This window comes from Callospermophilus lateralis, chromosome 3 (genome assembly GCF_048772815.1).
Source record: "Callospermophilus lateralis isolate mCalLat2 chromosome 3, mCalLat2.hap1, whole genome shotgun sequence".
Taxonomy (NCBI): Eukaryota; Metazoa; Chordata; class Mammalia; order Rodentia; family Sciuridae; genus Callospermophilus; species Callospermophilus lateralis.
In genome coordinates, this window is record NC_135307.1 from 93,930,381 (window position 1) to 93,956,233 (window position 25,853).

Consider the following 25,853-nt stretch of genomic DNA (forward strand, 5'->3'; position numbering starts at 1 on the left):
TGACTCTCCTGCCTCTAGCCCTAACCAAAAGTGAGGATGAGAGACCAAAACAAAGACAAAAAGTGCCAAGCTAGACAAAGAATGTATATATAGCAATCCCAACAACTTCTAGGAGAAGCGGCAGGATAGAAGTAAGCAGTTGCAAACCAGGCCTTTAAAAACCTACAGAAAGACAAAAGCACCACCAATATGAAAATATTAAATAAAAATGTGTACTTTCATAAAGCTCAGGCTGCCTGAATCTGCCCTCAAGAGACTGTGAACCACAGAAGCAGCTGTAGACAATGCTTGTCTGCTCTCCCTTCTACCTACTCCAGCCTCCCTGGGGCTTGGGTCCCCTGGTCAGAGAAGCTTGGCTGGCTCCCATCACCCTCTCTCCTGTGCTGGCCTTGCTGAGATGTGCCCTGGGCAGGCATTGGGCAGGAAGGAGATTCCTCACATGATTCAGCATAATCCTCCCTTTCTCCCTTCCTAAAGCTGCATACTGCAGAAAGCGCGCTGCAGAAATGCAGACAAAAGGGGGCTCGACATGGGCAAGAAGGGCCCTGCTGCTCGGCATCATCTGGGCCACTACACACCAGCCTCTCCCAGGGGCCTCCCTGCCCCAGCGTCTCCCAAGAGCCACAGGTAGGTGGACATTGGGGTCAGCTACCCCTGCTGCTTCTGCTACCACTACATGAAGGGATAGGGAGGAAAATGCTTTCTTGATTCACTTTTGCTTATGCTTCCTGCTATATTTGCTCTGATTTTTAGTATTTAGAGGGATATCAAATGTTCTGATCCCTCCAATAAGTTCTCAAAGATAGCCTCAAAGTAATTCACAGAGATCAAAAAGTGAGCAAGCCTCTAGTTTTTATTGTTGGAGACTTCATGGTGAAAAAAACAAAAACAAAGCTTTCATCCTAAAAACACTCTCTGCAAAAGTGGAGGAGTCTTTGGAGGCCTGGGGACAACAGGGGCTCTGAAATAAGAAAATAAAATTGTACACTTATTAGAAATATTTATTCATCAGAAGCATGGTTTCTACTTGAGGAGGGAGAGAGGTTCAGTTTTCCCTTTTAGAAAGAGACATGGAGGAGTGATTTAATAATTTCCACTTTTTAATTCTTCCACCATCATCAGTTTATTTCTTCAAAGAATTTCTTTCCAATCCAAAGACTGATTTTCTGAGGATGCACAGCTACAACACATTCAGAGATGTTTGATGCATTTTTCACTGGATTCTTTAAAATTCCACCCAGATATTCCAGTTTTCTTAAGGAAATGCTCTTGGTAGATTTGAGATGTGTGACTCCAACATTCTTCAAATTTTCACCTCCTTATCCTTCTCAGGAAATAGCACTCAATGTGTTGTTTCTCCATCGTCCGAGTTTCCCGAAGGGTTTTTCACCAAACAGGAGCGTGCAGATGGAGGTATCATAATCTACTTCCTGATTATCCTTTACATGTTCATGGCCGTGTCCATCGTCTGTGATGAGTACTTTCTGCCCTCCCTGGAAATCATCAGTGAATGTAAGTGGCCAGAAAACTCCCTTATGACCTTCCAGAAAAGTTGCGTCTCATAGACATGGCTACGGTGCTGTCAGTCTCAAATGGTTGCAGAGCACTGACTTCTGTGTCATGGGGTTCTGCTTTCTAAGGAACTAGCCAAATGTGGTTTCTATCAGTAGTTGCAAGCAGCAGAGAAGCAGAGTTAATACCCAGCAGTTATTATTACACAGCCTATCTACAAAAACTTCCTGTTTGTCTAATACACTGCCAGGCTGGCTGTTATAACAAGGCCTATTCCAGGCTTTCACATCTATGAACTTGGTGTGTACTACAAATACATGGACCTCCTAATATTTACTATTTTATACTTAAGAAAACTTTTTTTCATTTTTACTCTAAGGCCATTATAACTTCTTAAAAAGATAAACAAAGTAAGCCGGGTGTGGCGGCACACGCCTGTAATCCCAGCAGCTTGAGAGGTGGATCACGAGTTCAAAGCCAGTCTCAGCAATTGAGCGAGGTGCTAAGCAACTCAGTGACACCCTGTCTCTAATAAATACAAAATAGGACTGGGGATGTGGTTCAGTGTTCGAGTGCCCCTGAGTTCATTTCCTGGTACCAAAAAGAAGTAATTACGGACTACCCTTCCCCCTCTTCCTTTCCCAGCATACTGCCATTAATAAAATGAACTGTTATTTAAGAACCAATAAGCAAATCCTGCATCCTATGCTACCTGACCTCAGGCATCAAATAATGTGAATTCAGTTATTAAAAAGTAGATTTCATGGGGCTGGGGTTGTGGCTTAGTGGTAGAGCGCTCGCTTAACACATGCGAGGCCCTGGGTTCGATCCTCAGCACCACATAAAAATAAACAAAATAAAGGTACTGTGTACAACTAAAAAATAATTTTTTAAAAAAAGTAGATTTCATTATTGGCTTCTGAAAATAAGATCAGCTAGTCCAAGCCCCTGAGTTCAATTCCTCCAGCAGTGTACATTGTCCAGAATTCTGAGTATAGATATTCATTAGGCACTAGTACCTAAAATCAGGATATCAAATGATGTTTCATACCATATATAAAATTACCAGCATTTCCCATGTCTGTCTACTGTTTTGTTAGTTTAATATGTTGAGCATGTTTACGTCATAGAAAAGGGATGAGTTTCCTATTCCAAATTCACAGGACTGCACAAAAACAACATCATCATCACAAACACATCATCAAACACAAACACAAACACACACACACACACACACACACGGACGCATGTGCATCTGCTCATCCTGCTACATACCATTTCTTTATACAGGGAAAGAGTGTAAAATGGTAATACAGTTTACACTGACATCTCTATTTGTTTTTACTTAGATAAATGCAAGAGAAATAGAAATAAAAGGTAAAAATCACCTATATTTCCATTACCCCAAGATCTTCACAATTACTGTTTGGTGTAAAGTATTTCCTTCCAATCTTTTCAATCTTTCTACACACACACACACACACACACACACAGAGTTTGGGGTCTTTTCTTCACATGATATTTCAAAAACATGATTTTCAATGGTAGCATTACAGTCCATGATGTGAGCACCAAACGTGGTTTTTACTTATTGTAGACACCCAGTAGAAATTTATCATTGTAAAACTATTAATCTCTTTGGAGACTTTGATTTGTTATAAATTTCCTTTTATTTTAAACAATATTATGCCTATACTTGTATAAATTCTCTGAATTCTCTAATCATTTTCTGATTAGGAGGCAGAGCTCTACATATTTTAAGATTTCTGATTTACATTGTCAAAATGTATTCCACAAAGGGTGTGCCTATTTAAGCCTTCATAATGCATAACATACATTCCAGAAAACAATGAATATCATTTTTAATATCTTTGTCAATTAAGCTAAAATTTTACCTTATAAAATTTATATTTATTTGTGAGGTGAATATTTTATATATTTACTGACATTTGTGATCTCGCTTTTGTGGGGGTTTTGCCCATGTTCTATTAGAGAAGAGTATTTGTCTTTTTCTTATTGATATTTCAAGAAAATATATATATGCATATATATATATATATATATATTACACACATAGATAAATTTTTTCTAATACAATTTTACATCAGATGATTTTTTTCATGGTTTGTTGTTTCCTTTTATATTTTGTGTGTTTTATAAATATTTTAAATTTGTATATCTTTTATGATTCTTTTTTGGTTTTATACTTAGATCATTTTAATCCTAGTTTCCAAAAATTGTCGTATTTTCTTTTTCTTATAGTTTTTTCCTACATTTCTTCCACTAAAAACTTCTCTTGCTATAGAATATAAGTGTGAGTGTATGTATGTGTGTGCTGAGTATGCATATACTTTTTCTATAATCTCAACTCATTTCTAATAACCTATTTGTTTATTCTTGTATCAGTACAACACATTAGATATTTTTTAAAGTAAAAATTTAAAATGTTAATCATACACGACTCAGGAATTTAAATTTCAATGTATTATATGAATTCTAAACAATGACTACACTCAACAATGACAGAACTGAATGAACAAATCCATTAAGAATTTTATTTATAAAATTTGTTTTAGGAGTAGTAAAATTGAAAAAAAAACTTTTCTAATCCTGCAGAAGAAACTATTACATTGAAACATAGCTATGTCTTCAAATAATCTTCATTAAATTATTTTTCTATAAAATGATTTTCACCATACTACATGTGAATTACTATGAAGCACAAATAGCAAATATGCATTTCTCAAGCAAATCACTGCATAAAATATAGTAGCTATTATGAATGTGTGATTGATGGATACCCATGCCACTTGCTGATCTTCTTTAGCCAATAAGAATTGACCCTGGTTTTTGAATATCTAAAATTCTAGCAACAAAATGAAATAGAAATAGTGCTAGCTCAATTAATTTTTAAATGCCTATACATTAATTCTGTCATTTCTCTTTTCAAGGTCTAGCATGGCCTCATTAAAATTATGACATCAGCAATAACAAACATTACCTCTACAATTTGTTTACATCCATAGAAACTCACTTCAGAAGTCTACAAATGTGTCGCATTTCCCCATAGTTCCTTGACGAGCATTGAGTCATAATAGTTTCATCCATTTTGTCACCTAATAATTATTAATCTTCAATACAGTTTACTGAAGAGTTCCCCAATTTACTGGAGTGTTATTAGTCTTTTATTTATTATGATACAATTACAGAAGACCTAACATGTTGTGTACGCATATATATGTGAACAGATTATGGTTTCCTTCAGCCTTCACAAAAATCTTACAAAATAAGAACTAGTATATGGATTTTACTAATGAGATAAGCAAGGCTAAGAGGATGGGTAATTTCTCAAGACACACAGCCAATATGCAGCAGAGCCCTCATCTCTCTAGTGTCGAAACTCAAGCATGAGCTCAACTGCTATGTGATATAATTTTACACATCCTTGTTTGAGATTAGCCTCTGTAAAATAGTTGTTTCAGAAGACCTGTTCTATTTGAACAACCTTACAAGGGGTTTTCTTCCCAAGGGCACTGATAGTTTTGACAAAAACATATATCAAATAAACATTGTAACTACAGAGGAAGTATATTACAAAATAAAGAGAATACACTGAATTATTTACAGGAATCAGTTTAAACTTTTGGCAACTTGAACAGGGTTGTAAATTAGGTTCCTAGGCCTAAATATTTTGCCCAAAATGCACATGAGATCTTAGTATAGTACAGTACTGTGAAACCTAATCATTATATATGATGCAATAATTTCCTGTGGGAGTACATATTCTCAGTTTCAATCAATAATAAAATGGAAGAATTAACAGGCCCCCATCCCACTCAGCCTTATCACCACCTCATTACTCTCTCCTCAACCACCACAATGGCTCATTTTGTCAGCAGTTAAGTAGGATCTTTCAGCAAGGCCAGACTAGAAGAGGATCAGCACTGGAATCTCCATGAGCTGAAAACAGTGGAGGGCAGAAGTTCTTGCTGACACCCTAGCAGGGCCCCAGCTTAGCCACACAAGTGCTCTATCCTTCTTCACTGCTAAATAGTTGTCTGTCAATTTCTCTTTGCACTGCTGCCACAGGGGCTTCCAGCAAGAATTTTTTCCTTCTCCTTATTCTATTAATAATCAAAAAAGTCACACCACCTCTCCTTCACACTCCAACCCTGGTATAGCAGGCACACATCTCCGCTAGGCAGACTATTTTCCATCATCTTAATTGTGTGAAACCATTATAAAAAAATGCTATTGTTTACAATACCCTTTTCTTCCGATTCTGTTTTCTGTTGCTGGTTTTTTTGTTTTTTGTTTTTTGTTTTTTTTTTTGTTTTTGTTTTTTTCATTTAGGTTCTGTACAAAAGAAAGCTAATGGTGATTCTTTGAACGCAGAGGGCAAAAGTGAAATTAATCCATATTATATAGGGAAAAATATATCACACTCGAGTTGTTCACAGCATTTTAACTTTGGAGAAAAGACTAATAGCTTCTGTGGTTAGAAATAAGATTTGGGGAAAGGAGGTAAAAGATACAATCAGAGAGGAACTTTATAGAAGACCAAGTTAGAGCCAAGGGAGATAGAGGTAGGCAATGGAGTAAGGAAAAACCCTAAGGGTATCGCCCTCATTCCTACCAATTGTGCTCCTCTAGACCCTTAGTCAGTGGATACTGTAAGGAACCAGATAGCCAGAGAGTACGCTAAGGATTCCTAATAACAAGGATGAAAAGGTTATTCACAAGAGCTTGACTTCTGAAAACATTGTCTAAGATTCTCATACTTGGTTTGTGAAGGTGGTCATATTGTCTTGTAGTCAGTCATATGTTGTACTGATGGCTTGGCATTTTTCATACACTTTCTAAATCTTTGCGATGATGTGCTTGCTGAATCATCTGTGATAATGTGGAGAATCCTTGGAGAGCTGGAGGGGACACACCGTCATGTGCTCTAGTAGTGTATTATTCTATGAAATGCCTGAAAGTGCCTAACAGTCAGGGTTCAAATCCTAGCTCTGTGATCTTGGGTAAGTGCCTAACTTCTCGCTGCCTCAGTTATGCCAGCTGTGAAAAAGGTAATTATGGTTCTTAGTTCCTAGAGCTTTGTGCCAAGTACATGAGGAAATACAAGTAAACTGCTTACACATGTTACCAGCGCAGAAGAAAACATCACTGAATGTTCGCCATCATGTAAGAACAGACTACAAAGGCTAAAAACCTTTCTCCAGGAGAGATGAAAATAGAGAAGGTGAATGATCAAGGTCAATATGAATATGTTTGCAACAAATACCAAATCCATTGTGAATCTGCTACAGTTTGAAAACCCAGTTTAAGACACATGAAAGCAAGCACTATTTCACAAAGTAAGAAGTAAGCTTATAAAGGCCTTTATTCTATCTAATAATTCATGTGGTCACTTCATACTACATCTTAAATATCTCTGGAATATTCTGTTTAAAGTTACTTTCATTTCTCTTGCATTAGTATCCATATCATTTTATTCCATTTTTAGCAAACTTTAATTGTTCAAAAAGTGATACTATAAATTATATTTAAGTAGAAACTAATATATATTTAAAATATAAACTGCATTAATTAAAGCCCAAATAGAACTGCTGTGTATCATTCTCTATAAGATGTTCATTTTTAGAAATACTTAAGTTCAGTACAAAGAACAACATCCTTTTGATAGATAATGGGTAGCCCAAAGGTACTGAAGGTTTGGGGCTGCTTTTTTTTTTTTTTTTTTCAAGACATCTCTACAGAAAACTCTGAAAATCCTTTAAGATTAGTCACTTGACACAGCCCAAAATAACTGAGTTATAAAAGTTTTCTTTTTAAATTTTTCACTAAAATGCTATTCAATTGGAAATTCTAATCTTTCTACCATGCTGATAACTTTTAATTATAACATGTTTTAAGTGAAAATTATTTTAATAAGACTTGAGGAAAACATATTTAAATATTTACGTTTTTATAAAAAATATTTTCACTCCCTGTGCTTTAACTAATGTGTGCCTTTGTGTTTTACTTTATGTTTCAAAAACAGGCAATAAGAAAGAAATATAAGTTTTAATTCCAGGTAGAATTGATTCTAAATTGATAAAGTTGAGAGTCAAATAATTCTATGGGTATGGCATTTGGATAGCCTACAGTTTCAGGGGATTGTTTGATTCTTAATCCTCCTGATATTTACAGAGGCAAAAGCTTTCCCAAAGAACAAAGATTCTAAGAATAGTGCTTCTTCAATGCTACATGGGCACTCAGCATCCTAAGAGCATTTCATTCTCTTTGTTGTTCTTTTTTCTCTGATCTATATAGTAGTCCCTTTGCATTGCATCTGAATCTATACAAGGAGTATGGATCTAAGTGCTTAGTAGTCAGGTATATTACCAAAATATTTAGAACTAGTAATAATAATAATAGTTATGTATTAATCATTATGCTATATATTAATCATGTTGCCAAAAAATAAAAATAAAAGCATTTTGGTGTCAAAAAGATCAAGTTTGCAGTGACAACTGGAGACAAAGTGTATTCTGGGTGATTTATATGATTGAGCAAAAGCAGAAGTGGGATAGGTGTGAATCCACTGTAATGTTATAGCTGTTGGATTGTGGGTAGGAGGGCCTTCTTTTTCAGTGGACTCATATCTTTAAAAGCATTATATGGTGTTTCAGCATTCCTTCCTGCATAGCTCACATAAAATATGAGGTGGTAAATATGTTAATAAAATTATTTTATTTATTGTTAAAAATGCTAGAGAAATAGGGTGTGCATATATTTGTATGTGTACACACATAGTTATATATTATTGAGAAGCCAAGTATTTGTACCAATGATGCTGATCTTACAAAAAAAGATCCATAGAAATATACTTGAAATTAATTTCAAAACCAGTTCTGCCAATCATTAAAAAATCTGTTTCGTTGTCACACTTTATTTGGACCCTAAATAGAATTACTCAGCATAACTATACATCAGGGTCACTGGAGTTGAATGACTTTTTGTTTTCAATATTCTAATTCATTTAAAGAGCATGAACATTTGCATACTTTTTAAAATTGTGCCAGAGGACACCAAATTGTGTGTAGCCTATGATTATATCAAAATGTGTAATATAAAAAGGACTAGAAATACATGATAGCAATAGTTAAAATACAATGGTTAATAGTATAAATGACCCTTCCTCCATTTTTACTGTTAATTTTTCAAATTGTCAATAATGTAAGATTAGATTTTTTAATCATAAATGGAATTTAATTAGCAATAAACAACAGTAGGCATAGTTTTAAGGCATAGAATTCATATTCTGCATTTTGAGCAAAGATTGAAAAAATTAGACAATCACCTAAAGATTGTGTAATACAACCTTCTAGTTTTACAGATGGCAAAATATGAGGCTTGTCTAAATGACTTAACCAAAATCTCATATCAAATCACTGGCAGGGCCAGAATTTGTATCTTCATTTTAGTTTAATATTTTTTCTACTATATCATATAGAAAGATATTTTCAAAAACTGTTATATACTTTCCAATACAGCATTACAGAACAGAACACACCTAAGAGAATGTCTGATGAATTTTAAGAATCAGCCCATTACCATGAAGTTGTACCTTATATAAACATCGTGTCAGTAACTAAATCTATACAGAAAACTATATATACTATATCTTAAAGGAAATGTGATTATTCTTTTTACATTAAAAGAAGGGGAAGAAAAGAGAATAATAGTCATGAAGGGAAAAAACACAGAACAATTTATACTTAATAATAAACTATAGCAGAGAAAAATGCTACCCAAAGGTCAAGGAAGACAAAGCCAATCTATTCTAAAGTTCAAAGGTATAAACCATTTTACAAAATATTCTTAGAACCTTAAGATATAATTTGTTAAAATATCTTTGAAGTTTTATTCATCCATCTATACAGAACCTTCCCTTTCATAATTCAATTAGAGCCCAGTGTAGAGAAACAATCTTTATTCTTACTGCCTTTTGAGCCTGAAAATGTTCTAAAGGGTCACCTATTTTCCTGTCTTGCAATGGCCCAACAGATTATCTTTTCTCTCTCTTGAAATTGAATTTTTCTAATGAAGCACTTTTCAGCTAGCATTAAACAAAGATTAGCCAGTCGTTAACTGCACCAACTTTGGACTATTACTTCAAAATAAAATGTCTTATTTCTCAATTTCATCCACAAATTATCTAGCCTTGAATTGATTTGGGAAGACAATTCATAATAATAACCAGTAACACTAAATTTATAAATTCTCTGGAATATGCTAGAAAACTTCCAAAGTATTCCTGACTCCTTTCCCCCTAGAAAAGAATGAATAGAGGCAATTATGGAACCCAAGGTACAAAATAGGGAAAAAATAATAGCTCAATCACCCACTAGGTTATAACTGGCTTGCCTAAGCACAATTCTTAAATTGGATTTCTGTGGCAAAATAAAAATAGCATACAACTTAGAATCAATAGGCTCAGGGTTTACGCTCTATCTCCCTACATTTAAGATCCTTACTATCCATGTGACTTTTTGCTTATTTTTAATGGTACCAAAAATTGAAAACAGGGCTTCCCACTTGCTAGGCAAGCACCCTGCCACTGAGCTACATCCCCAGTGCTTTTTTAAAAAAATATATTTTTCAGTTGTTGATGGACCTTTATTTTTTATTTATTTATACGTGATGCTGAGAATCGAACCCAGTGTCTCACATATGCTAGGCAAGAGGTCTACCACAGGGCCACAACCCCAGTCCTCATCCCCAGTGCTTTAAAAAATTTGAGACAGTGTCTTGCTAAATTACCCATGCAAGCCTCAAACTTGCAGTACTCTTGCCTCAACCTCCAAAATAGTTGGGATTACAAGACTGCACCACCCCGCCCAACCGTCCCTGACTGATTTACTTTCCTTCCAGGAACCTTTTGAAATCAAGGGTCCTCAGCGCCAAGTATTATAATTTATTTTTTCACTCTTTAAAACACACACATCCATACCTATTTTTGTATTTGAAGCTGAGACATAACTTAATTTCTTTCTTTTAATTCATACATTTTCATATGTTTAGTAAAAACTGATCTCAGATTTTCAGTAGAAACTGTAAGATGCACACAACCACCAAAATGAGCTCAACCACCACACTGTCATTGAGCAATCTGTTATGGTTTGGTTCTAAAAATGTACACTTAAGAACTCATGTGTTAGGCAATGCAGCAATGTTCAGAGGTGAAAAGATTGAATTATAGCCAGGCGTAGTGGTGCATGCCTGTAATCCTAGCAGCTTGGGAAGCTGAGGCAGGAGGATAGAGTTCAAAGCCAGCCTCAGCAAAAACAAGGTGCTAAGCAACCCAGTGAGACCCTGTCTCTACATTAAAAATAAATAAATAAAAAGATGAATCACAAGAGCTGTAACCTCATCAGTGAATTAATTCATTTGATTATAAATCTGAATGGGCTACTGTGTGGTGGTAACTAGGCAGGTAAGGTGTGGCTACAGGAAGTAGGTCACTGTGGGCATGGCCTTGTTCCTGGCTCTTCTCCTCTCTCCTTCTACTCCCCTCCCCGCTCCTTCTCTCTCTCCTCCTCCTCCTTCTTCTTCTCTCCCCCAAACCCTCCCTGCCTTCTCTCCCCATTTTTCCTGTCTGCCATAAGCTGAGCAGCTTTTCTCTGCCATGCCTTTTCACCTCAGGCTCAGAAGAATGGAATCAGCTGACCACGGGCTGATCTTCTGAAACCAGGAGCCTGAAATAAATTTTCACCCTATAAGTTGTTCTTGTCAGGTATTTTGGTCATAACAAAAAGCTAACACACAAATATAATAGCCAACAGACCATCTAGAATGCTGTAACCTCCTTTGACACTCAGTCATCCAGGCTTGCTCACTCTCTCCATTTCTCTTTTCTTTGTCTCTCTCCCTCATTCACACACACAATCTTTTGCAGTGCTAGGAAGTAGACCCAGGGCCTTATGCCTTCTAGGCAACTGATCTACCCTGGACACGTTTGTCTGTAAAATGAAAATTCCACCACTCACATCTAAAGATAGTTGACAATATGTATGAGAATGAATCATATATCATACATAAGATTTTACTTCCAAAAAAGAAAAAGAAATTAATCACAAAGCAATCTTTGTCTTTTTATCCTGTTTTAAAATTTTATGGCCAGTTGGTCATACTACACATCAAAGAACTGTAATAACAATGTATGCATTTGTATGTGTGATATACACATACTGATTAGAGAGATTATATATACATATAAGATAAACACGGTCATCCCCTCAGTATCCACGGACAATTGGTTTTCGGATCCCTCCAATAACAAAATCTGAGGATACTCAAGCCCCTTATATAAAATAAAATGGTACAGTATTTACATATAACATATACATTTTTCTGAGTACTTTAGAAATCACTTATAATACCTAATACAAAATAGTTGTAACAGTATATTTATTATTTAGGGAATATTGACCAAAAAATCCCGCCACAGACGCAGTTTTTTCTTTGACTGTGTCTGTTCCACAGATGGATGGTTGAATGTGAGGATATAAATCTATGGAAATGAAGGGTCAACTGTATATAGGCATTATATATGGCTGATAAGTATATAATCACCCTACTAGTAAAATAAATGCTATGAAATATAAAATATACTACATAAATAATTACTTCCCTCCCTTCATTAGTAACTACAGTTAAATGTTTACCAAGTAACATAGTCATAGGCAAAAATAGTGAAGGTCTAGATTAGATAATTCCAACTATCCTGAAAGAGCCTTTCACAATGTAAGTTTATCAGATGATGAAACAGCTCAGACTAAAACTGTGTGAGCCTCTGAAACCAAATAATCCCAAGAGATAAAATTAAAGAATGGAGCTGGTATCATCAGCAGGTAGTATATGCATGACTTTCCATGTACTTTCCACAGATTTCACAATAAAAGTCCACACTCAGATCCACAAGGCCTTACATGTTCTACCAGTTACCTTCACTCTTCACATTCTTCCTTCCAGACACTGATCTGTTTTGAACACATAGGATAGATTCAACCTTAGAACCTTTGAAGCTACTTATTCTGCCTAGCATACTCTTTATCGTGGCATGTAAGTGGCTAGCCTCCTCACTTCAAAATCTTTAACTTCTTGGTTCAGTCTTTCTTGGAGTTACCCAATTTAATTTTCAATCCTTCCTCAATGATACTGGCTAGTTTTCAGCTTATCCTATCTTCACTCCTTGCTACTTATCTCTAAAAGAACACATAGGTAGCTTGTCTTGTTTCTCTCCCCTAGTATTAAAACTTCATGAGAGCAGGGACGTTTGTTTTGTTCAATGTCATATTCCTACCACATAAAAAAGCATCTGGCACAATAGGTACCTGGCAAATGTAACAAATTAACAGCCAGGTGATTACCTATTGCTGCTTAAGAAATTACCCTAATACTAATGGCTTAAATCATTTTTACTGCCCCTCAGTTCTGGGAGTTTACTGGGCTCAGCTAGGTGGTTCTTCTCAGGGTCTCTCATGCAATTCCAGATGGGTCTGGAATCATCTGGAAAGCTCACATCTGGTGCTTAGGCTGGGAAGATTAGAAATCGGGGATGAAACCTCTATTTTTATATGGACTCTTCATGAGGTCACTCTAGTGTGTGAATTCAAGGACGTATGTGGAGGCTTAGGGCTATAAAGTAAATCTCGAGAGGACACTGAGGAAATTTTATCACATTTAATGTCCAAGCCTCAAATATTATGGCTCTGCCATGGCTATTCCGTAGTCAAAGCAGTCATAAAGGCACATTCAGGTTCAACAGGACATACTTTAACTTTTTTTTTTTTTTATAGTAAAGTTTCTAGAAAAGCATGTGGAGTGGAAATTTATAGTTTTTCTTTTTTTGTACATTTCAATCTACCACACCAAGAAACAAACAAACAAAAAAGAATCTATACAGTTAAAAGTCAATGTCTAGCAAAGAAGTAAAGAAATGAGGTGGACCTGTGAGCAGGCAACAGGTGATGGCCTCCACAGATAAGGAGATACTGATAGGGACTGAACTAAGCACACCAGAATCTGAGCTCCAGGAAAACTTAACTGTCAATAACTACAGGTTTAGTAAACAAAAGTTAACATCATCAAGAGTCATCGACAAGAATTTACAAGAGTAAAAAAATCTGAATTCTAGTTTTGACACCAACTTTGTAACCTAGGAAGATAATTTACAGCTAGCACTGACTAGTTTTTAGTTTTATCTATAAAGCATTATCCTAGCATTCCCAAAGCAAAGGAGGCATGTTTCTTCATTATGGCTTTCTCTTTTCCTTACCACAGTAAGACCAAAAATGGCTTTAACTCTCCTTCTGTCAATTGTTAATACACTTACATGCTTTTAGGTTTGGAAGATACCCATAAAATTTCCAAATGATAGTACAAGTATTTTCCTATATTGCTAAAAGTTTTAACAGGTATTTTTCAAATCAATATACTATACTTAAACTGTATTAAATCTTATTTGTTGGGCTTTTAGTTAACTAATATCCTCTCATTTATAATTAGACAATGTTGATATTGCAAATTTGCGAACAAGCTCAACTAAGCTTCATTTACAGAGCTTAACAACTACTAATGTCTTTGATCTTCTTTCAAGTTTGGTCTTTTCAAGGTGATTTAAAAAAAATCTTATGGTCAGGCATAGCACACATTTATAATCCTAGCAACTTGGGAAGCTGAGGCAGGAGGATCCCAAGTTTTAAGCCAGCATGAGCAATTTAGCAGGACCATGTTTAAAAACAAAAAACTAAAAAAGGTTAGAGGTGTTTGGCTATAATGTACCCTTGGTTCAATTCCTGGTACCACCCAAAGTCTTGTTGCTGCTACTCACCTACAGGCTTTTAGCTAGAAAGGAGTCTTTTCTGGATTGGAAATGAGCCCAACCTGAGTAGCAATACATTTCCTCCTAATAATCTCCCAATCTTCTTTCTTCTCCTATAGAATTAATGTATTCATAAAAAAACGCACAACACTGGATCCTTCTATTTTATAACGTGCATATATATATATATTTATAACCTGCAGCTTAAATCAATATTAGTCTTATGTGAAGCTATAGTTTAAGGCTTTTTCATTTGTCACTTTACCAGGCATAATAATAATTTCATTTATCTTCAGCCCTTGGATTGTCTCAGGATGTTGCAGGCGCAACTTTCATGGCAGCGGGTAGCTCAGCTCCTGAATTAGTTACTGCTTTCCTAGGTAAATATTGCTCCTAAGACTTTTTGCTAACTCCGCGTGATTTTATTCCTTTTAAGTTAACACTAACGTACACAATCTTGTTCCTAGGTGTATTTATCACAAAGGGTGATATTGGCATTAGTACCATTCTTGGATCTGCAATTTATAATCTCCTTGGCATCTGTGCAGCCTGTGGCTTGCTATCTAATGTGGTATGTAAGAAAACTTTATTCAATAAAATTGTTTTGACAAGTTCTAAAAACAAGTTTATTGTCTAGGATGAACAACAAGGCAATAGTAATGCATTCAATCAAATTTATTAATCAGTAGAAAAACATTTATTCAATTTAGTTAACCCACAAATAGCTCTTGCTCAAATTTATGAAAGTCAGTGTAGGTTTAGAAACAATTTTTCTTTAAAATTCCTTTCTCTCTAAGCAATATGCAAAAGGTAACAATATTTTACTACAAATAAACAAACAGCTTTAGTTTTATACTAAGCATTATAATTGAATTACTTACACCATAATGGAAACAGTAAATCAAACTATCATTTTACAGGTTTCAACGCTATCATGTTGGCCCCTTTTCAGAGACTGTGCAGCATATGCAATTAGTGTAGCAGCAGTTTTTGGCATAATATTTGACAACCAAGTTTACTGGTAAGCTTGAAATAATTGTTACTCTTAAGTAAAACATAATTACAAAGAGAACGTCATGAAATCTGATGCTTCAGCAATATTTTTTTAGAAATGTCATGTCAGTCACTTCTCATTTATCTGCTACTTCTACACTATTTTCCAATGAGTCTCTGGGCTAATTTCCTCATCACAACTGGTGATGGATTCTCACTATTTTGCAACTTCTTTTTGGTCACATCATAACCTCCCTGTTTCACTCACTAGTCACTGAAGACCACCACTCTTTGTTCTTCCCATTGGCTGATGTTCATTAATCACCTCAAGTTTTGTTGTCTGAAAAAAGCCCCAACTTTTGGCTTTTTCTTCTACTAGGTTATTGCTTTAGTAAGAATTGGTCATGGTCACAACAGATTGGAGAAAGATGATAAAGTAAAAATTTCTGTATTCCTTCAAATTTCTCTCCAATGTTCATTTAGCCTTCTTCCTTCAAGAACCAACCATGTTTAGGTGTCAGTATTAAAAATTATTTGTTTCCCTATAATCTCTCTATGCCTAGCTGGTACAAGAAAATGAGGGAAAAAGTGACTTACTGGACAGCTATAAACTTTTTCAAATAAGCACCAGGCATCTACTGGGTATTTATTATTATGCAAGGCATCATAAAAGAAATGTAAAACACATGGCCACACATGTACATTGTGTAACTCCCAGAAAGCACAAGAAAAAATACAAAACAAGGTTAATGGTACTCCTCTGGAGTACTCAATTTAGCAGCAGTACATGATATCTGCTATCAAGAAACTTAAAAATCTAATAGGGAAGAGAATTTCCAAGTTAATCATCCTGATATCTGTTGCTCTCCCAAAGACGGCTAGTATAATAACATCCTCTGGAATTCAGCAGCTTTCTTCAAGGGACAGGGACTGTGAAACTATCCAAGCTAAGGAATATTCCCTCCTTTAGGGATACCAGGAACTCTGTTCCTTCAGTTGTAGCAAAGGGATTCACTGTCTATGAAATAATAAAAAGTAAATGCAAGGTTCAAGTGTGATGGCATTAGTAATTACAGTTAAGCAGGAAACAGTACTTATTTTTAAACAGTACTTATTTTTAGAGACTATATTTTCTTGTGAGTATAAGCCAAATTCACCCATCTGCCCGCCCCCAAAATTTCTGCATAACAAATTGAAAAGCCCCAGCCAAAGTTCCTATGCCAGAAAATTTAATTTGGGACATTTCAAATAAATTAAAAAATGTTATATTCTTTTATAATTAATATATATTTGAGGGAAACATACTGTCAATGAACTGAGGTGGAAAATGCTCAGTATTCGTTAGTTTTATTCTGAAACTCTCCAGTGATGATTTTCAAGGCACTTTTTATGCCTAACATTTGGAAGGAATCTACAAATGTAGAAAATGGATTTATACTCCTTTTTAAATACAGAAAAGTATCAAGAATTTTATCCATTGAATTTATAACACTCTAACCAAGTTTGGAAAAATCTACAAAAATATATCTAGTATCTGTGATTGTTCTTATGCTGCTTTTGTTAGAAAATTATCAAAAGATACTGGCCAAAAGTTATTAGCTCTAAAATGACTTCTTTTAATTTAAAAGTACAAATTTCTCCTCTTTAATTTATAGGTATGAAGGAACTTTACTACTTTTGATATATGGATTATATGTTTTGGTCCTGTGTTTCGACATTAAAATTAACCAATATATTATAAAGAAATGCAGTCGCTGTACTTGTCTTGCCAACGCTCTAGAAGAGAGAAGTGAACAAGAGACACTGATGGAATGGGAAGATGAGGGCCAACTGTTCATTCATCGGCAATCAAGAACTGATAGTGGAATATTTCATGAAGATTCTGGTTATTCCCAGCTTTCTATAAGTTTACATGGTCTTAGTCAGGTTTCTGAAGGTAATAACTACATTCTGCTCACTAGTAAATCTTTCCACTAGAAAAATCTAAGAATTTCATTTTAATTTAGCAAGTATTATGTACTTGTTATGTAAAAGACTTTGGAGATTCAGAGAATATGAAAAGAAAGTCCCAGCCTTAGGGAGGTTCCATTATTAAATAACAAACAATCTCTCCACCAAAAAAGCTAAAACATGAAGGAAAAAATACCACAAAGAGATAAAAATAAACACGGTTCATAAACTGGACAGACTGTATAAAATTCAGTGAAGCTAGATAGGAAATTAACACAAAGTATAAAAGCATTTAAATTGCTTGTGGGACAAGTAAGATTTTTTAACTCAATGACTTGATGGTATAACCAAAATTAATAACTACTAAAACCTTTATTACATAAGTGATGTAGAGATAAGTAAAGTATATTCTATGAACTGAGGACAAGGAAACAACATTAGTAAAAGGCCCCGATTGAGTACTAACATAAATGGAGCCCAGTCAGTAAATGCACAGTAAGGAAGCAGAGGAAAGGTGGGTAGAAAGATACGGGGTAGGATGAAGAATGGGGTAGAAAGAGTTTTACATGCTAGTGTAAGCATTGTACCTTGGAAGGTTTGTGAGGTGGGAAATTATTAGAAATGTACTTTAGGAATATTATCCTGAAATAATATTCACAGAAAAACTGGTATCTGAGATATGAGACAGGGAGATAACTTTGAGAGGTTATTATAACATCCTGACATGCTTAATAGATGCCTATATAGAGGATAGTGAGGATGAAAGGTAATAAATGTGAGACAATGTAAAGGAATTTTAAGATTTGGCAACAAGGGCCAAAAAAAGGAACAAAGATAATTCCAAGATTTTTATCTTGACTGAGATCACTCTTTCAAAAAAAAGGGGGGGGGCAATTCAGAAAAAAGGGCTGGTTTGGAAGAGGGGAAAAACCATTGAGGTTTAAATGTGTCATGTGAAGCAGTTAGCAAAACACTAAGGTTGGGGGGAAAAATACACACACACACACACGTTTTGCTTATAGTCAAAATCAGATACGGCCACAAATTCAAGATACTGTTTAAAAAGGGGTTGTACAAAACAGATTGTAATTTTAATTGATTAAAGGGCCTATTCTAACATTTAAAAAAATACAATGTGACTTCTTCCCCTTTTTACAAAAATTAGTTTCTAGTCTTCAAGTACAAGAAATATACACCTCTAACTTAAGTTTTATAACAAGAAACTCAAAAGAACAAGTCCAGATTCTTTTATTACATTGAAATTATATCTAATAATACCTAATGCCATATTGGTTGAAGCTTGGTAAACATTTTGAAATTGTTTTACTAGCATTAGTTTTAATGCAGTTTGCCCCAATGAGTACATTATTTTGTAAATGCCATACAAATTTTAAACAATTCCAAAGTGAAATTCTCATTTTTATCCAATATATTGTTATCCTTACCCTCCACTAACTTAAAACAAACTAACAAAAAAAGCACAGTCAAATGTTAAAAGTTACACTGTAGATTATTTACTAGCTCCTTCTCTCTCTCCCCCATCTCTCCCTCCATATCTCTCTCTCTCTCTCTCTCTCTCTCTCTCTCTCTCTCTCTCTCTCTCTCTCTCTCTGCCCTTTCTAAGGTTCTTCCTAGGAATTGTGGTCAAGCCCAAATTTAATAAAATAAGTTACAAAATGGACCCAAAAACCAATTTAAAATAAGAATTAGAATATACAACTCAATAAGATTATGCTATAATTATTTTATACTCCCTAAGTAAGCATTATCATAAGGCAGGCCAGAAGCAAGATCAATATTAGAGAGGCAAATGAAATAGCAGGGATAGAAGCCAGGTTAATCCCCCCAAAAATGTCCCTGAGGACAATCCTTAATATAGGCAATCAAGAGATGTCCAATTCCCCCCTCATAAACATTGTTTCTGACATATTTAGCAAATGGTCCAGGAAATTTTGATGGATTTAAGGCCTTAAATCAAGAAATGCTGAGTATCACATCTTACACTGTCTGCCCTCAACTTTCAATTAGTTTCTTTTTGCCGGCAATATCAGTAATGAGGTATTCAAATGTTTTAAATAGCCTTTTAGAAACTGATACAGCTAATTTATTTCAATATTGCTTTCTAAATGGGCATTTCCAATGTAATTGGCCATTTGAGAAAACTCAAAATTGTTTAATTTTTCCACAACAGATCCACCAAGTGTTTTCAACATGCCTGAAGCAGACTTAAAAAGAATTTTTTGGGTATTATCCCTTCCTATTATCACATTACTTTTTCTAACAACACCAGACTGCAGAAGAAAGTTTTGGAAAAACTACTTTGTCATAACCTTTTTCATGTCTGCACTATGGATATCTGCATTTACATATATCCTGGTATGGATGGTCACAATAACTGGTATGTATCTTAAGTATAACAGCACAAGAAAATAATTTCATGTAAAAACAAATTACATAGGTTCACTTCAAGTAGTCTAGGAAGCACACTTCTTTTTTCGGCAAGACTAATATTAGTGCTATTTACAGAGAGATTAAATATTAATACAACAACAAGATCATTCAGGTTTTGCGAGTTCCAGCTTATGTATCAACTATATTCTTACTACTATATAGCTTGGGGTATAGTCCAAGAAATTATCTTATAAATAAAACCAAATTCACAAGATATCTATTATGCTAATAATTAAATCACATTATAAGGAATTCACAATAAAATATATTGAATTCTATTCCATAATGAAAAATAAAGAGCCACTGTTTTGAGAAAATGATGAGTGCTACTTAACTAGATTATATTTCATTTTGCTTTTAAAAATAAAGTGACGGAAAAGAGTATAAAATAAAGTTTCATTTTAGGTTTCTACTATTTCCATGATTAAGATTTAACTATTACTGCTCAGAAATAATCTGCTCTAGTTCCCAAATAAAGAACTGAATATAAACATAGACAAAATATTAGAAATTTCTCTTAAAAAAAAAAAAAAAAAGAAAAGTTAACCTGAATTGACTGATAGGAAAGGTAAACAAACTATTGCCTGTTTGCCAAAATCACACAGCCTATTTTTATTAGTAAAATTTTACTGAAGGCATTCAGGCCCATTCTTTACATGTCATCTATAACTGCTTTTACACTACACTGGTGGAAATGAATAATTGCAACAGAAAACATATAGCCTGATAGTTTCAATAATTACTATCTGGCTCTTCCACCCCCAAAATTTGCTGACCCTGACCTTTTCCAAATTAATAGATGTCTTAAAATAGTATGTTAGGAAAAAGCAGAATATTTCTTTTTCTTTTTTTAATGAAGAAAATGAAAAAGTCCAAATATCTTACATATTAAATCTATCCAAATTTTCTCAGTCAGAACATATTTGATAATAGAAAAACAGGAAAAAAGCAAAACCAAGTAAGAGATCACAGAACAGCCCCCAAGATTATAAATAATAGTGTTATTTATGTACATATGAACTCAAGCAACACTAGTAACAAAAATTAACAACCAATTCCAATACCAAGAAAATGAACATGCAAGAAATAGGCTACTTTATAATTAAGTTATTTTAACTAGCATTATTGGGGGGGGGGGATACAGAAAAAATATTCTAAACTGTGTTTTCAGTTAGTTACATGTCCCTTTCTTTTTTTCATTTTAACTACCCTTTGGTTCTGTTACCCAGAATGAGCACATTCCTGAAAAAACATTAAACTGACATCAAATATAATGAAATTATTAATGAGTTGGGACTATGTTAAACTCAAAAACAAAAAGTTTTTGTTTTCTTCTAAGATTGTTGGACTTTCCCAAGGAAAACACCAAATTAAGGTATATATTTAAAGTAGGACTTTTAAAATACATACATGTTTATTCATTTGTAACTCAAATTGAGAGTTGGCTTAACTCACTATGTTAAGAAAATATTTTTTAAAAAAAGAAAATGATCAGTCTCATTAGCATATATTAAGTAAACAACAACCCCAATAACAGTGAACATCTACAACTTCTATAAAAATACCAAATGGGGAACGAACATTTCTCATTGGTAAAATTGCGGCTGCTAAATATCTTTACAAATGTCATTAAAAATCTGTACTACCTGGGTTACCCAAATTACCAACCCAATTCAAATATTTTGCTAGCTAAAAACTAAGTAAATACACATTGATTCAGAAATCTAAACATGCCTATTTTGTTTTTGAACAAAGAGGAAATATCTGAAATACCTAAGAGAGTGGTTGGCTCATCTGTAAGATTTATAACTTATAATTATGGTGTCTTACAGGGGAAACACTAGAAATTCCAGACACAGTAATGGGCCTTACTCTATTAGCAGCAGGAACAAGCATACCAGATACAGTTGCAAGTGTGCTGGTTGCAAGAAAAGGTAAGACCTGGAAGCTGCAGTGCCCTTTCTTTAAGCTTAGCTAAATACACTTGAGTTAAGGTAATGTGAAAAATATTTATTTCTTCAGTAACATACTTTTGAAGAAAAAAAAATTGACTCAAGGGACAAGTTTATTATATCATAGCAAATTAATTTCATTCAATCTAATTCCCCAAATGATTTAACTGAATTGTGCATTAAATGGTAATTAACTAAATTAAAATGAAAAGCAACGAGTAAGCTACATCTTATTGAAAATGGTTTAATAAATAAAGATAATCATTATTAAATAAATGTTAAACTTAAATACTAACCCAAGAAAAATTTAAAAATACAAATTCAATAAGACTAGGTCTAACAATTTTCAAAACTACCAACAACAAAAAAGTATCCAGTGTTTTTTTCTTATGAAGATTATTAATAAAACAATATTATATGCACATTTTAACAACATGCTTTTCTTTTGCAGGTAAAGGAGACATGGCTATGTCTAACATTGTAGGATCCAATGTGTTTGATATGCTATGCCTAGGTGTTCCCTGGCTTATTAAAACTGCTTTTATAAATGAATCAGCTCCTGTAGAAGTAAACAGCAAAGGACTCACTTACATAACCATTTCTCTTAACATTTCCATTATTTTTCTTTTTTTAGCAGTTCACTTTAATGGTTGGAAATTAGACAGAAGGTTGGGAGCTGTCTGCCTGTTATTATACATTGGACTTGCTTCATTATCAGTTCTATATGAACTTGGAATTATTGGAAATAATAAAATAAGGGGCTGTGGAGATTGATTATTCTTAATAGTGTTAATGTGGAAAATGTGAATGGTGGGGGTGGTAGAGAAGGAAAAACCCATTTCTTCATTTAAGTCAAATAAAAACATCCTAAATTTCAGAATCTAAAACTTACTTAATAGTAATTCTTTATCACCACAGAAAAGCAATTTAAAACCAACCAAAATCACATCCTAATTTGTCTGAGCCCTTTCTTTTCATGAACAATTACATATTATAAAATACAAGTTATGAAAAAACCATTTATCATTTACCTTACAATAAGTTGATAAAGGCTGGGGAAACTAGAACAAACACTACTATGTCATACTGAAAACAACAAGAAAATGGCTTATTTCATTAAAAACAGTATAACCATTCATTTAAACTGAATGACCAGACTTGCTGTCTTTAGGAAACCCAAACTTGAGATTAACAAAAATCACAGTATATTTTTAACATTATACTGTTAAAAGCTGGTGGGAATTTTAAAAGTTCATTTTTACAGCTTTTGTAAGCATACAGTATTACTAAAAAAATGACTTTTACTAGTAGATTCAGCAAAACAGATGAAGGAATGTTCCAACTGTGGTTTGAAATTATGCATTACGATCCAAACGAACATCAATTTCTCTACCACTGATTTTTATGCCATTCATTATTCTGCAGGCTTTTTCAGCTGATTCTGGGGAGTCAAATCTGACTGTTCCACAACCTTTTGACTTTCCATTCTCCATTTTTATTTCTGCAAACATTACATGACCTATAAAAGAAAAGTTACAGAATTACTAGTCAGTTTAAATGGGTTCCATTTTACTATACATATTTAAAATTCCTCATAGCCAATGAAGTAATGAGTAACGTGGCTTAAAACATTAATGTTATAAAAACAATAAAACATGAGATTATTTTGTATTATGAATATAATACAATTCATAAAGAAATTATAATATTTTATATTATGAATACAATTCATATAGAGTAATGAACATATGTATACTAATGTACATATATATTAATATATATAAAGTTGGAATTGAGATAAATTTCCTTAGGACTTAATATGTTTTATTTGTGTTAAATTCCTAGCTTCTAATATTAATTTTATAGTAATAAAGACTAGTTAGCTTGAAATATTAACTCACCATGACCCCAAACATATATTTAATCAAAATTATCTTTAGAATAGAGTTTCTCACTGCCCAGTATCCCTAATCATCCTTCTCTTTATCTTCATTTTGCTTCTTCATCTCATGGAAATAAGAGTGAATGCTGAAAATCTAATTTCTATCAGGCCACAAAAAGCCCCACCAAATCTGTTCTTTTACAGCAATACCAAAGCCATTTATTCACTAACACAGTTTGGACTCAAAAATCTTAAGAATGGCATCATATGTGTTATGGAAGCAGTTATAAAAGAGAACACTGATTAAAATTAACAAAGGTAAAAACAATGATGTTAATAACACAAAGGAAAAAGAACCTCAGAGCAGTTTCTCAAAATATAAAAAAAATCAGACATTTCACAATTGTTCCTTACACAGTTAATATGACTGCTAATTCTAAAAAGTGACATTTGAGTACAATATTAGAGTTGTAGCTCAGCATTAGAGTGCTTCCCTAGCACCCGTGGGGCACTAGGTGATCATCAGTACCATATAAAAACAAAAAAATAAAGGTGCTGTGTCCATCTACAACTAAAAATATTTTTTTAAGTGGCATTTGAAATAAATTCATATCCTTTGTCCAAACACAATGCAAACATGAAATCCGTAATTGAAACCAGAATAATTCCAGGGGGAATTATTAATAATTATACATAAATAAAAAATGTAAAGTAAGACTATATTGAGGCAAACTTGGGAGTCATGATGACTCAATCCAAACAGGTCTTAAATTTAGGATGTGACTACAATAATATTTCCCTCCCCTCAAGATGTATATGTAAAAACAAATCAAACTTCAAATATTATAGCTGGAGGTCAGTATGACTTCAAATATTATAGCTGGTAGGTCAGTATGAGTTAATTTTAATATGGCAAAAAAAACATACAGCCAGACATATTTAGCTCTAAAAAGGGGCAAAAATTGAAGAAGAGTAAAGGTTTTTTGTTTTTTTTAAAAAAAGGCCTATTAAACACTTGCATGATCCCTTTTCAGATGAGGGAATCAATTTTTAATCTTAATACATGGTTAAGACTATTTTCTTCTTGAAATCTTGATCTGAATTACCTCCTATCTGCAGCACCCTGAATTACTTTTTTACTTTTCTTTTTTTTTTTTATCTACCCCATATTATTGCATTTCCTTTTAAAACCACTGGTTGTCAGTTGCTCATCTTCTTGGCACTAATTAAATGGTCTATGATGATAGATACATAACAAATGATAATTGTTACACCAAGCTAAAACCATAACACAGGTCAGATAATTCTTAATGTGCCCTCAAAGTTTTGATAAAACAAAACTACTATCTAGAGAAATTATGTTTTAATGGTTAAAGTAGGTCCAAATAATATTTAGTGCACAACTGATAACATGAAAAAAAAATCTTAATTAAAAAATAGTAACCACACTTTTTAGTAAACACAAAATTAAACTGGGAGATAAATGTAATAGATATATGTATACATATGTATACATCTACATATATATATATATATATATATACACACACACATAAATTGAAATAAACATATATCTACATATATATAAAGATCTCTTTAAGATGTAGTACTATTTCCACAGTCCTTATGACACCTTGAAAGCTGGTAACTGAAAAAAAGCAAGTCTAATTACAGAAGCACACCTTGGTAAATGGCAGTATTTTATAGTGATTTTGAAATGGATTGTAGAGAATTTAAGGGCTTTAAGATTAAAGGTTCTTCTTTATTCTAATTTTACCTAAAAATTAAGGGTTTTTCTAAGTACTTCACAGAGATTTTTAAGCAACAGTAGGGTTCAATCAAGAAAGAAATCTTAAAAACTTCAAAGGAAAATGTGTACTATTTTTTGCATAATCTGTCTCTCCATCTCCAGGACAAGACTCTTTTAAACAATTCTCTTAAACTATGTCCCTCAAGTTTAGGAACCACACAATGACCTCATAATGATCTTCAGCCTTTCTAGATGACAAGACCCCTCAGCTAAGATACCTGAAATTTTTTACAGTTTGGATATTAAAGCTATATAGCATGACCCACTGATACTTGTGTCACAGTTTAGAGTACCCCTAAAAAATCCCAGTAGGATAGAAGCAGAAATGTTTGTTAAGTTTTCCAAGTTTCTTTCTACTGTTATAAAAATGCTAATTGAGGTATTTTCCAAAGTTAATTAATTCAAAAGAAAAAGTTAATTTCAAATAAT

The 25,853-nt window shown here is 33.7% G+C and overlaps 2 protein-coding genes across 2 annotated transcripts in view; one reads left to right on the forward strand and one right to left on the reverse strand.

Moving 5' to 3' along the window:
* The first annotated feature begins 506 nt into the window (after positions 1 to 506).
* On the forward strand, positions 507 to 22,506 carry Slc24a5 (solute carrier family 24 member 5). Its single transcript, XM_076848546.1, has 9 exons — positions 507 to 627; positions 1,333 to 1,512; positions 14,683 to 14,766; positions 14,854 to 14,957; positions 15,307 to 15,407; positions 17,035 to 17,315; positions 19,521 to 19,727; positions 21,613 to 21,714; positions 22,184 to 22,506. The coding sequence occupies exons 1-9, from the start codon at positions 507 to 509 to the stop codon at positions 22,504 to 22,506; spliced, it is 1,503 nt and encodes a 500-aa protein (XP_076704661.1).
* Positions 22,111 to 25,853, reverse strand: part of Myef2 (myelin expression factor 2) — a 35,978-nt gene continuing 32,235 nt past the window's right edge. The window contains exon 17 of the mRNA XM_076848548.1: positions 22,111 to 23,251. Within this exon, the coding sequence (XP_076704663.1) occupies positions 23,088 to 23,251 (164 nt within the window). The 3' untranslated portion in view covers positions 22,111 to 23,087. The remainder of the gene's footprint in view (positions 23,252 to 25,853) is intronic.